The sequence below is a fragment of the Vanellus vanellus genome, assembly GCF_965231255.1.
Source record: "Vanellus vanellus genome assembly, chromosome: 2".
Lineage (NCBI taxonomy): Eukaryota > Metazoa > Chordata > Aves > Charadriiformes > Charadriidae > Vanellus > Vanellus vanellus.
In genome coordinates, this window is record NC_138906.1 from 18,647,757 (window position 1) to 18,661,303 (window position 13,547).

At 39.4% G+C, this 13,547-nt stretch overlaps 1 protein-coding gene across 1 annotated transcript; it reads right to left on the bottom strand.

Annotated features, from left to right (window-relative positions):
- Positions 1-797: 797 nt before the first annotated feature.
- On the bottom strand, positions 798-13,114 carry RAB18 (RAB18, member RAS oncogene family). The gene is made up of 7 exons (XM_082498901.1): positions 12,968-13,114; positions 10,264-10,319; positions 7,760-7,821; positions 5,659-5,731; positions 3,715-3,833; positions 3,571-3,637; positions 798-2,072 (listed from the first exon to the last, which is right to left on the bottom strand). The coding sequence occupies exons 1-7, from the start codon at positions 13,033-13,035 to the stop codon at positions 1,891-1,893; spliced, it is 627 nt and encodes a 208-aa protein (XP_082355027.1). The 5' UTR covers positions 13,036-13,114; the 3' UTR covers positions 798-1,890.
- Positions 13,115-13,547: the final 433 nt, after the last annotated feature.

Here is a 13,547-nt window from a genome sequence, read left to right on the forward strand (position 1 = left end):
AAAACGACCTTCTGTGAGAAACTGAAAATTAAGTCTCTTCTCAATGTAGGGATGCACCTAGACTAGGAGGAAAATAGGTATGGAAATACCTATACAGGCATCTGCCAGCATTATCATACTTGCCCAATATTACTCAAATACTAAAATAATTAATTTGTTCAGAGTTTTAATGCTCCTACTGGTTTCCTCTGCTGCTAGACTACAAAAGAACAGAAATCCTTTGACCTCAATGCTAACAAGATTTGCTCAGCCCACATACTCTGCATTAAACAGTTATAAAAATCTAGTATTTTAATACAATATGTATGTATATTTAATATTACATTTACATATTTAAATTATCCTACTACATTAACAATACTATAGATACAATATTTTGTAAAAACAACTAGCATGGGTAAGTCTTCAAATTTTGGTATTGTTTTCTAGCAAGTGTAAAACAGAATAGAAAACAAAGTTTCTGCGTGAAGAAAAGTGTATTTTAACAGAAGCAGCCAAGACCTGCTGCAAAATACAGATCATGTATGCTGACATTTACACAAAACCTTGCAGTAATAAAAGGTACTGTCATTCACTTTATTTACAAGAAACTGCCCAATGGTTCAGTTACGGATTGCACTACAGTGATTATTTAAAAAACAAACAAACAAACAAAAACCCCCAAAAAACACAACACAGCATCCTTGTTTCATCCTTCAGAAATCAGAAAGAATTTGTTTGTAAGAAGTGACCTTGTTTAAACTGTATGTGCTAGAAAATATACAACTCTACAATAGGAAGAGGTTAGAAAAGTTGAATACTGTGGAAAAAAAATTTATTAGTCTATACAAGTCTTCTGAAACAAACCATTGGCTTTGATACAGTAAATTCAAGTGAATACTCATTGCAATAGTATTTTTCCATACAGAGATCAAGAGGCCCTATGGCTTCCCGTTTAGTGTCTGTGACAGGAAGTTTTATTTCTGAACAAGTAGCCGCACAAAGCAGACATGTGATAGAGATCTTCACAGCCACAGTGAGCTATAGTTTGAGATAAAGTTATATTACAAACATTTAGGAAAATTAGGCATCCATACTGAAGTGTGGCAAATTGATTCACAATGAAAGAACAAAGATGTCATTCAGACCCCTTGCCAAAAATGAAGACTTTCTACAGCAAGTCTAGAGTAGACCACATCATAAAAACCTAGAGTGCAAGAGTACCACAAATTTAGTATAGAAATATCACAGGATTAAAACTCCAGTTAAGCCATCAACTGAAGTGATGATTAAAAAGAAAAAAGGGTGTCCCCCATCTTAGCAAAGGAAGCTTTCAAAGCATCTCTTCAAGAAGGTGCTGATACCAGCTATGGCCTGTGCCAATTTGTATTTTAGACAGCTCTGCTGAAAGACAAAAATTTAGCAGATTTGTCTAAGAACTGTATAATCTTGCTGTTTTTAATACCATAAAAAAGCATTTACTAGAAGAGATGAAATGTAACATTTATAGCTCACACTGTTTTCAAGATCTGTGCACACTATATAGTTCTATAATTGCCAGAGTATTTAAAAATAAGACAGAGCAGACAATGCAGTAATGTGTTTCTGTTAGATGAATTTGTTTAGAATAGTTACATGATGAATGTATACAGTCATAAAATTTTTAGTGCATTGGTTCTTGCACATTATTAATGCTACTTATAAAAACCTGAAGATTGCAAATTGGGCATGCTTACCATAACATTTTCAAACCGGGAAAGCTGCAGAACATTTTTCCTACAAGTGTTCACTGCCATGATACAAAACAAGTATGTGCAAACTGCAAGGTCCCTAAAAATAGCATTAAATGAATTTATGTACAGAAAGATGTCACTATCTGTTTAAATACGCAAAGAATAAGCTTCCCAAAGTTTATAACATAGAACAATATCCACCACATGCTCCTCCTCCTCCTCCATATCCTTCTTCCTTGTTTGTTAACTTTACACCTCTGTTTTGGCTCTCACTCTCCCACAGTCCAGGAGTCTGAATGATTTTTTCAACAAGTTCTTCAAAGGCACACTGTACACCATCGCATGTTTTCGCACTTGCCTCTGGAGAAGGGACGCAAGAAGTCAAGTGTTAGCATAGCTTCCAGTAACTCGTTTAGTACTTCTCTTTCAGTTAGATCTCAACCTACAACCTAGACTTATAACTTCTACAAAATATTCTGTAACAGTGTAGCAGTGCCAAAATTAGCAGGTATGCAGATTTCTGTCACCACATTAGGAAGTACTTCAAAAGGCTCTTAATAGAAGAGCTGCCAACTTGAATGTCACTATAATATATGGAGACAGCTACAGCTTAGCTTTATTTTCCTGTGGAAAGCACTTCAGTAAGAAAAAAGGACAGTTCTACTAACTTAAGATGTCCGATAAACCTGGCTGCTGTTCTGTATTTCATTTCTGTACATCAGTCAGAACTGCAGTACCACCATACCATAAGAAGCAAGGATCCATACTGTAGGATTCTGGGTCAGCCTCCATGACAGAACTCATGATAAAAAGCAGTAAGGGATCTCATTTCTTCTGCAGTTAGCAGAATTCTAGGTAATTTCACTCAGGAGCCTTACTTTGACTAAGCCCAAGAAATCTGTTCACAGGGTATATTATGAGAGCAACAGATACCATCCAAAACTCTTCAGTCCCACTAGGGCTTGCCCTGTTGTACAGCCATGCAGCTACTTAGCACATGTAGCATGCAGATATATGTATTCAGTTATAGTTTAATTTTCATGTTTCTTTTCATCTTCCATGCACTTAAGAGCTTGTGCCTTAACTTAGAGCTTCTATTTCCGCATCTGACACTGTAGCCAAAAAGAAACACAGCAAGGTACTAGACAAAGATGTCATCAGTCAGAGATGAGGAATGTAAGTCTAAGTACAAGACATGTCAATGAATTGCTTTGCTACTGGAGTCATCCTGTAAAGTAATCCCTGCTGATCCTTAAATGAAACTTGTAATAAACTTATGCATAAAGAAACACTTCACCACCTACTTTAATTTATCACTACAAGGCTTGCCTACAAGACCCATCTCATTTTGCAGCAAGATGAGACCAACATATTTGCTCCAGTCATGATTATGTCATTATTGAATCCCACCCACCATTTATAAGTTAATTAAACCTTTTTTTACATCCTAGTTCTAACACAGATCTCTGTCAAGTACCAGCTCTTTTGTTATACTGAAAGCTGGCCACTAGTACCAGTTTTCCCTCTTTCATTTTGCTTCTGTTATTAATTTAGCAAGTAGGCTAGGAAAAGAAATGAGACAAAACCACAAACCTAAAACAAGTTTTGTTAGACTACAGTAGAGTCTGTATTCCTTAATTGTTATGCATTTCAGTATACTCATCCACAGTTAGAATAGATACCTGGACATATTTAGGGACAATTTCAAGAAACTGAAAATACCCATTATCCTTGTACATACCGCAGCTGAGAAATACCATTAATTGGATTGGATGTAAAAAGACTATCAGTCCTACAGAAGTGGTACTTTTCATACGTAAGAAAACCTGTAAGATCTCTGCAAATATCTGTAACATACCTATGAACAACATGGAATGTTTTCTTGCAAATTTGAGACCTTCATTTCTGTCAACTTCACGGTTTTCCTATAATAAGACATGGTATTAATATTCATTATTAACAAAACACACCAAATTACTTACTGCAGTTGAATTCAGTTTACCTTATCAATCTTGTTTCCAACTAGCATTTTCACTATGTCATTCCTTGTGCAGTATGTTTCCAGTTCATTTAACCAGTTATCCAGCTTGACAAAAGTATCTCTTCTCGTGACATCATAAACTGAAAGATATCCGCAATATTATTTCCACACTATTTTTCCAGGAAATACAGCTTACGTTACAAAAGAAGTTCAAAAAGCCGTAGTTTTTGCTAAAACTGAAGGAGGCTCAAGGATTCCTATTTACTTACTACAAAGACAACAACTGGAAAAAAGCTGAATACCCTCCAGCTCAAATCACTGACAATACTAATGCAGAGCAACTCTAAGGATCAGTCGTCTACTGTTCTCAGACTAATTTATGTTGAGACATCCCAGCATACAGGCTAAACACTATCATTCTCCAAAGAATTCTAGATTTGCAGACCCCTGAAGTAGTATACTTATTAACATCACTACACAAAAGATATGCAAAGAGGATGGCATGACCTTCTTCACTGAGTTAATTATTAGTGATAATTGAGACTTGTATAACACCGCTGCTATGCTACTGATTTAGCTAAAAAAGTAAACTGGTCACCAAATCCTCACAAATACCAGTGAACTACTGAACTTTCAGCATTTTAGTATTTCAAACTATTTAGCATTTGTGTAGAATGTAAGTAATAAGCCATGCTAGGAGCAGAAAGGGCAGACAAAAAGCAAACCCTGTTAAACCTAAAATCCACTACCCAGTAACTATTTAACAGCTACCATTTCAAGCTATGAAAGCATTTTTTCCTTCATTCTAACATCCCACATGCATACAGGCATAAACAGTTGGTTTCAATCAAATCTATAGCTTGGCTTGCATGAACAACCTTATTTTTATGAAGTACTTTAACAAAGTAATAGTCAAGAGAAGATTATTTAAAAAAAATGAGCGCACAAATCTCAACAGCAGAACTTTCTAGCTCCCACACTGTGCTTGTTTACTTTTACAGCTTTCAAAAGCAAGTGACAGGTTCGGTGCCAGCAACTAAGTGACTTGACAAGACATGCCTTGACAGCATCTTCCTATACCAGGAAGATAATGCAATTTAGACTTGTGAAACAGTACATACAAAACAAAATCTACCAGAAGTCCCATGACAGAGGTTATTCCAAGTTAATCAATTTAACTGGACACAAAAACTTACCAAGAATCTCTCAAGTCACACACAACTCAAAAAAAGATTAAACTTACTTCCCTACCCTTGCTTTAGTTAGCTCCTCACTTCTAGCAGTGGAGAAGCAGAACTTCAGAGCTCAGTACCTAGTTAACAGGTTTCCATATAGAAAAGAAAAGCAAAAGAGACCTCACCGTGAAGTTGTAATTATGGGCTTTGTCCTGGGTTTCTCTCATACAAAATGATGCTTTTAATGCTCCCAGCTAGTCTTTTCTAAGTGATTCGGACTATCTAATACCCCACTAGTATGGAGACACAAACAGCAAAAAATCCCAGCCAGACTCCACAGTGTTTATATTAATTTCATTAGGAAAAAGGAACAGGCAGAAGAAAAAGAGAAAGATCTATACATACTGATACAGAAAGAATACACTGAGGGGAATTTTTTTTTTTTTTTTTTTTTTTTTAATCTTGGTTTAGTAAGCATAGGCAAAAAAACAAAAAGAAATAAAAGGCAAATTTCCGGAAGTGCAGGGACAGCTCCAAGCTATCTCTTCAAAGAGCAGCAGCTTTTAATCTCATGCAAAAATCAGTAGTTCTCAGGCCAGTGAGACTAACTACATGAGAAAGAGGTCAGACATCAAATTCAAGATCCTTTAATATACTGAGTTGTTCAACACTGATACAGTGATTTTTAATATCAATTAGGCATTATACAAAGATTATATGAGTTTCTGTAATTCCAATGCATGAGAAAACCACAAACTCAATTCAAAATAGCATGCAAAGCTATACTTACCTAGGATAACACCTTGTGCACCTCTGTAGTAACTGGGTGTTAACGTTCTGAACCGCTCCTGACCTGCAGTATCCTACAAAGCCATTCAGAAAGTTCCATTATTCAGAATTTTAGCAGAATCTAGTTTAGTTTTTAGTTACTCTGCTTCTAATGAACATACAAAACAAGATTCAAAGTCTATTCAACTACCACATCAACTGAGTTTATACCCTCCCCTACTGTTTCACTGCACATTAACTTCGAGATTTTATGTAGTCTGTCCTGGTAAACACCTTTAAACTGTTAGGTGTAGTAAATAAATGGACTACATAGCAATAAAACTGATTTCTGCAGAAGCATTTGTTCTGCAGCTAGCACAGCAGCAACTAGCAAGAAAGAAGCATAGTTGCAGTACTAACTACAATTTTGTAACAAGCACCAAAACCCATGGCAACAAAGCTAGTTCCCTCACTTCAATCGCCTTGGTCCGATTAAATTTGATTCAGTGCCAGGGTAAAAGCATTTAACATATGATAGTGCATAAGCATGATAGTGCATAAGCAGAAATAAGTCAGAGATTTTCCAGTTTTTAAGTAAACTTGAATTTACATCCTCAAATTTGAAGTGTCAACGGCTCTGCAAAAACACAAGTATTAGGATGCTGTTTTCTTACCAGAGATTAAGTTACAGCGCACACTCATTGCAGACTTTAAGCACAGAAGATTTAATTAACTTCAACCAAGTTATCCCAGGTTAGAAGTGACAGATGAAACACTGTGGATTCAAAATGGTTCCCTGCCAAAGAACCTGAATCACTGAACTGGACTTTCAGCGTTCTACAAGTCACTCAGTCAATCCCACACATCTCAAACTGGTTTTGTGTCATGATACACCTTTACAAGCTTTTCTTTTTCAGTTTACCTTAGAATTATTTCTTCATATTCACCAATATGAAAGAAGATAAACCCTAAGTTAGTCCTAGCTAATATTTTCCATCCCATGATCACTTATCAGTCTGCTATCAGTCTGGTTTTCCTCTTGTATGTCTATTTGTCTGTCAAGTTGTTGCAGTTATTTTCCTTATCAAACCCATTTATTTTACTGATGATTATTATTGTCACACTAAGAAATAAGTCCTGTTTGGTAGTCGAGATATGAAACATCGTCAAAGCAACAGAAGTATTGCAATATACATTTCATGTTCCACTACTACTGTCAAGGAAGCAAAGGTCAGGTACCTTGCTTATATGAGAAACAAGGTTTTATTCTTGCTTGCTACAAGAAGTCACAACCGAGTATGAATATTCAAAAAGTGCTTCAAGTCCCCCAAGCGTGGAGGCTGGTTTGCAGAAAGAGGATAGTTTAAAAAAAAAAATCTTGGAAGTACTTTTTCTTTCTTCACTTGCCATGAATTTAGATGTTCTACTTTTAACTGGAGTAGATGTTGAACACTCTAAGGCTAAGATTACAAATACTGTCTCTCCCCCTCTTTCAGCTGCATCTGCTGCAAGTTATGCTGACCTGAAGCCTATAAAAGTCTTCGTATGAGGGCTATGAAATTTTTAGGCTAAAAATTCTTTTGACAGGTAACATTTGAGCATAAATTGAGCATACAACAGTAATTCTTAACCCATTAATACGCTACTAAGTTTTGCCAAAAACGTTTAGGTTCAGAAGTGCCCACTTTTAAAACCTGTCGAGTACAGACATGAATGATGTATAGAGGGTAGTCTCAGAGTAGTGAGGGCTAAGTTTTTACAAGTTAAACAACTCTAAGTTGTTAAGTTAAACTCATCTTAAAAAAATAAATCAATCTAAGAATGGCCACATTCACTGTTTTAAATAGTCCAATTTAGTACCATTTTATTCCTCCTCTTCTCTACTCCTATCCCAACCAGACCTGGAATCAGTGGTGCAGAAGGAGCTCATAGGCAACAGAATTGCCCCATTAGACAGTTGTCCCACAGTTCATTCCACCATCTGAATGGTTTAGTATTAACCTCCCACTCATCCAAATTACCTCCCTATTAAATAGAAAAGGATTCTACACAAACTGTGCATTATACAAGCCATCACTATTCCAAAAGCAAAGCAATACATTAAGAACTTAGGAGAGACTTACCCATATCGCCAGTTTAGCCTTGTTTCCATCAACTGAAATAGTTTTCACCTTGAAGTCCACACCTAGAGGAGGAAAAGTATTTTAGTTCTTCAAACATATGACAGCTATTTTTGAAAGACAAAGTAAAGAGAAAAGAAAAAAAAACTGAAGCTCAGAAAACAAGCTGTGTTTTGACAGGAGCAGGAAGAGTAAGTGTCTTGCTCAAGGTTTTGTTGTTGACAGGCTTTTGCAAAAGCTTAAGGGCCTGTTAAGCCATGGACTAAAATATTTTATGGAATAAGGCAAATACTACATTTCCTGTATTAAAGCACATACTCTAGGGCAAATATTCAAGTTTGCAATTCAAATGGATCAACTTTCTATTCATTACTCATACATGTGTTCTCCTTGAGTATGTCTGTGGTCTCGAGGAACATCACACTTTCAAAATAAAGAAGGAAGCTGCATTAAAGTAGCTATTTGCTTTGTTTCCCTATCTCAAACAATCTGACCAAGTCCAATCAAGGTGATCATGCAGAGGTAAACCGATATAGATAGAGACTCATCTACTACACGATTGCTATCCTGTGAGAAGTAATATTAGATGACAGTAATTCCTCTAACAAACACCTCAAATAAGCTTTGGATGATTTGAAAACTCAGTGTATCTCTTACAGGGATTCCAGCAACATCAAGGACTCACCAATACTACACTCAGTGACCAAATGAAAACAGACAACATGCTGTTGACAAGTGATCTACCTCAGCATCTGACAACTCCCCCCTCTCTCTTTTTTTTTTTTTTTTTTTAAATACACAGGAACTATCAGCCTATCATTTGCCCAAGGACAAGCTACACAAAACTCAAGACAAGGAAGACAAGATGTTAATGACTGAAAATTTAAAGGATATATCAACACACATCAGTTTAAAAGGCCGAGTACAGTTATGACCCTTTTTGCTGTAATTTAATCCTTAGGTTACCAATAGTAAATATTTAGTGAGTAAGTTTCTCAAGTGAGTAGTTTCTCAAATAGTGCACTGATGTCAGTTTTTGACATTGGTAAAGGGTATTATGTATGAACAGCAGAATGAAAAAAAAACAAACACAATTAAGAAACAAAAAAACCAATAGATTCCCACACTGAGACCAAACTAGTCTATTGGTGTCCAAAACATCATGGAAGCTAAAATAGCTATTCTGTACTGACTTCCTGACTCAGATGGCTGACATACCATGAAAGTAATGTGATTTGAAGTACATACAGTGCCAAAACTACTTAGATTATAGTACAAGACCACCATCTTCACCACCTGGTCTGCTCCATTCCTGTTTCCTTCCACCCTATACTCCCTCCTGAACTGAGGCAGGGCTACTTGCACAAGTTCATTTTTCATAAGCAATTAAATGAAAAAAATAGGCCACGTTCCTCCCCTTGGCTGCTCAGTGCTTTACAGGAAACAGTACTCCTGTATCTTATTAACATTAATGAAAAATAGATCCATTTATTGACTGCTTAGCCAATTAGAGCTGGCTTTATTTACCAACAGCTGAACTCAAAGAAAAAACTGATACAAGTCCTTAGACAGAATTCCTCCTACAGAGAAAGTAAATAATGCAATTGAAATGCATTGTGTGGAAGTAATCTCTATTTTCCATTACTTCAGTTACTAATTCGGCATAGAGCTCCATCACATTCTTAGAAGTTTCATTTTGCTTCCTTTGACAACCACCTACATAGTATATCCTGCATCCTGGGTCACTCTCCTCCAACACAACTGACTTCACTGTTGGTAGGTACCATACCAACAAAGCAATGATGCATCACTGCTTTTCCCAGCAGCTCTAGATTCTTGGCTCTCTTCCATTTTTCTCAAGAGTCTAGCTGCCAAGGAGGAGAGAAAAGTAGGAGAGAGTCTCCTACTCTCACTAAGTAGGAGGGAAAAAGCCACATTGTAATTGTCTTCCTATAGAAGAAAAGCAGAAGCCACAGATAGCCCAGTAAACTCTAGTATTATCAGGAGCCAAAATCCCCTACTAATGAGGGTCTTAAGTCTTCTTAAGATAGCTAACAAGTATCATATTACATAGACCACAAGGTTCTGGACAGCAGTATTACTATTCAAACAACCTGACAGCTACCTTGCACAGATAAATTGGTAGAAGACACAACAGTAGCTCTTACATTTCCATTTGAGCCTGAAATGATGAATTGCAGGTTATTCCACCAGAGCTTTTCACTGCCCATACCTATGACTTGCATCTTCATGGCGAAGGGTGACCTTTATGTTTGTTTTCCTAGACAAGGATATATTTTTTGCATAAAGGGGAAAACTACAGGCCAGTACAGTCAATGCTCTACACCAATAAGCGCTGCATGCTAAAACTGTGTCCACATCATTCCTTCCTGACAGAGAAGCTGACATGTCTGAACTTCACTACTGGTTAGGCAAGTCTGAACAAACTACAATTTTGCACGGAAGTTGGTATAAATTTTTCTAAGGTAGCATCAGCACATACTTACCAATCGTTGCTGCAAGTTCTGGGTCAAACGTGTCATCTGTGAACCGCAGCAGAAGGCTGATAGGAAGGGAAGAAAAATAAGAGTTACTATTATTGCAGCATACCCGTAGCTTGCCAGAAGCCTAAAAATTACAGGTCTGAAAGTAACAGCAAGATCACATAGCTAAATAAAAACACATCTCATTTTTCCATAATTTCTCTCCTACAAAAAACAAAGAAGGCAACACGAAAATAATACAGTAGACATGCTCTGCTAGAAGAGCCAGGCCTCTTTTCTGCATCTATTACTACATATGTCTCTGAAAACAAAGTACCACACAAGTTGTCAAATCAGTTGCCTAGGCAGTCTGCTAGGCATGATCTGCTTCTCAAAGCATTTTACTTCTCTTACTCTATTTTTGTTCTCCCAGAATTCAGTACAAAAGTAAGATTCTTTGGTTTCATATTGCCTCACACAATTTTTTTGTAAGCTTGAGATGAAAATTCCAAGTCAGCTTTTCACCCCAGAAATAACTCCTCAAACTGGGAACGCAGTGAAACGGTAAGGACTACAACACAAAAGTTTAAGAGTAGAATTGGCTCATCGTTGTTTATGATTTTGTATATAAGGATTTTCACACACATACTTCCCCTTATCCTGATGGACATGTTTGCTAGCAATAGAAGAACAGCTAAAATTTAAGATTTACTAGTACATCACACTACAGTGGTTGGGTCCCTCAAAGAAGTGCCCATAATGCCACTATACTTAATAAAAAATACTATGTAAATATTTTGGCAAGAGACAAAGATTCTCAGCATACAGTTATTTAAATCACCAGTCTTATGCATCTGTAGCAAGTGTATATTAACACGTGGCAGACAGCTGTTTGCTATGACTGACAGCTTCTATTCATTTCCAGGCTAGAGAAACAAAACAAAGCCCTATTTATTTTTTGGTCTTCTCCCCAAAACATTTTTTTCTCCTCTCCTCTTTTTGCATGTGAATTTAGCAGCCAAGTCCTTTTTAGCATTTGGACACAGTCCTGCACTGACAGAAAAGTGACTACTGAAATCCCTTTACTTTAACAAGGCTGGGTGACAACTCTGAAGTTAACCATAGACCAACCTTTTTTTCCTCACTCCAAAACCCCCAAACAAAATGGTAGCTTTATTTACCAATTAAAATTAAAACAAAAATTAACAGCACATAGGTTTTTACTGGTACCTTCAGACGGTTGCGTCAGGATGTTATTTAAGAGCAGCTATTTTTAGTTACAACCAAAACTGGTTTCACTCAAAACAGACAAAATATGGAACTCTCATACTGCCACTACGATAAAAACCTCAGTTTACAAGCCTTGAGTGCTAAGCCCAGACTTCTACTTTCCCCACCTTTCTTTCATATGCAGATATTGTCTTCTATAAAATACAGCAGCACGCTGCCAGGGACCAGGTTTAAGACAGCATTTGGTTCAGAAGTCACGACTCCAACCACTTACTACACCATGCTAATTGAAGTTTAACATCTGACCTTTCCTACGGAATTGATAGGCAAGTGACACAAATTCAGGAATAGTTCAATATTAAGTTCCTGTACCTGAACAACTGTAGTATTATCGTTTCATAGCAATTTTATTTCCTCTACATAAAGTTTCTTTCAACAACTTTTCTGATGTGAACAAATAAGCATATAAGCAGGTATACAAAAACATTGTGCATACTATCTGGTTCAGGAAAAATTCTTCCATATGGCCACATATAAAAGAGATGACCTCAACTAAAAATTTGCTCAGATCATGTCTGTCACCAGAGGCCTACTGTACTAGTTTATCAACTCAGCAGCTAATTCAAAGGAGTGACTGTCAGATTTTTTTAGCAAATAAGGTGGGTTTTTTTTTTCTAATTAGCAACTTGCATGTTATTTATGGTCACAGTAGAAGACACAAATTACTGCCATAAAAACATCAAATCTGACGTGACTAGTGTGGTACGTTCCCAGATGCCCTCCTGCATTTATATCCTTCTTCCTTTATTAAGATCTATGGCACTGAAAAAAAAAAAAAGTTAAAGAAAAAATACTAAAAAAAGGTACCTTAGACAAAAGCCATGAAAAGGGCAGGGGACTGGGGGAGGTGAGGAAATCAACCTCAAAGTATTTCAGAAAGAGTATAATTAGTCAGCAGAAGAATCAGTGGTAGAACTATTTCACCGCCTACCTCATATGTCCGTCTGCCCCCGACACCCAGCACCGGGTCACTCGTGACTCTACGTGTACATATCATGGACCAGATTAACCCCAAAGTGCCATGGAGATGTACAAGCACACCCATCTCCACACCACACAAGGCTGCAGAGGACACAGGGAGGCCCAGATCCCCCCGGCCAGGCCGGCAGAGCTCTGCTCCGTCTCAGTTTCCAACTGGGTCAGGCAGACACCAGCCCTCCCCTCCACGCCGCGAGGCCGGCGGCTGGGGGAGGGCCGTGGAAGAGGCAGACAGCCCCGAGTAGGGGCAGCCCCCCGTCCGCAGGAGGGCAGGACGAGAAAGAACGAGAAAGCTCCCCCATGCGTGGCCTAGCCCTCCTCAGGGCAGGCCGCGCCCAGGCCGGGCGGGGCGCGGGGGGCTCCAACGCAGTCCACCGCGGCGCCGCGGGGGACTAGGCCGGGCCCGACCTGTGCCCCGCGTCGTGGCAGGAGAGGCTGGGGGAGGCGAGCGCCCCCTCACCTGGACTTGCCGACACCGCTCTCGCCGATGATGAGGATCTTCAGGGTAGTCAGCACGTCCTCGTCCATCCCGTCAGCGCGCCCGGCCCGGCCCGGTCCGGTCCGACCCCAACCCCGACCCCGACCGACGCTCCCTGCGCAGGCTGCGGCGGCACCGCCTGCGCCTGCGCGCCCCGCCGCCTCTTTCCACTCGCCCTCTGGCTGCCAGCCCCGCGCATGCGCCCCAAGCACCTCAGGTGTGCCAGCGGCGGGGGGAGCGGGTGGAAAACATCCCCGCCCCTGCGGGTGGCGCATGCGCGCAGCTGCCCGCTGTGTGTTTACGGCGGGGCGTCTCGTGCTGTTGGTGCGCACTGGGGTGTGGTCGCGGTCGCGGTCGCGGTCGCGGTCGCGGTCGCGGTCGCGGTCGCGGTCGCGGTCGCGCCCGGGGTCGCGCCCGGGGTCGCGCCCGGTCGCTTCTGGCATGAGCTCCGCTCGTGTCTGGCGTCCTCAGGGGAGAGTGGACTGCCTGTGGGTTTTCGGTTTCTGTTGGTGTCAGGAATAGGGAATAGGTGGGGAAAAGAAACTGGGTAGAATTGCGGAGG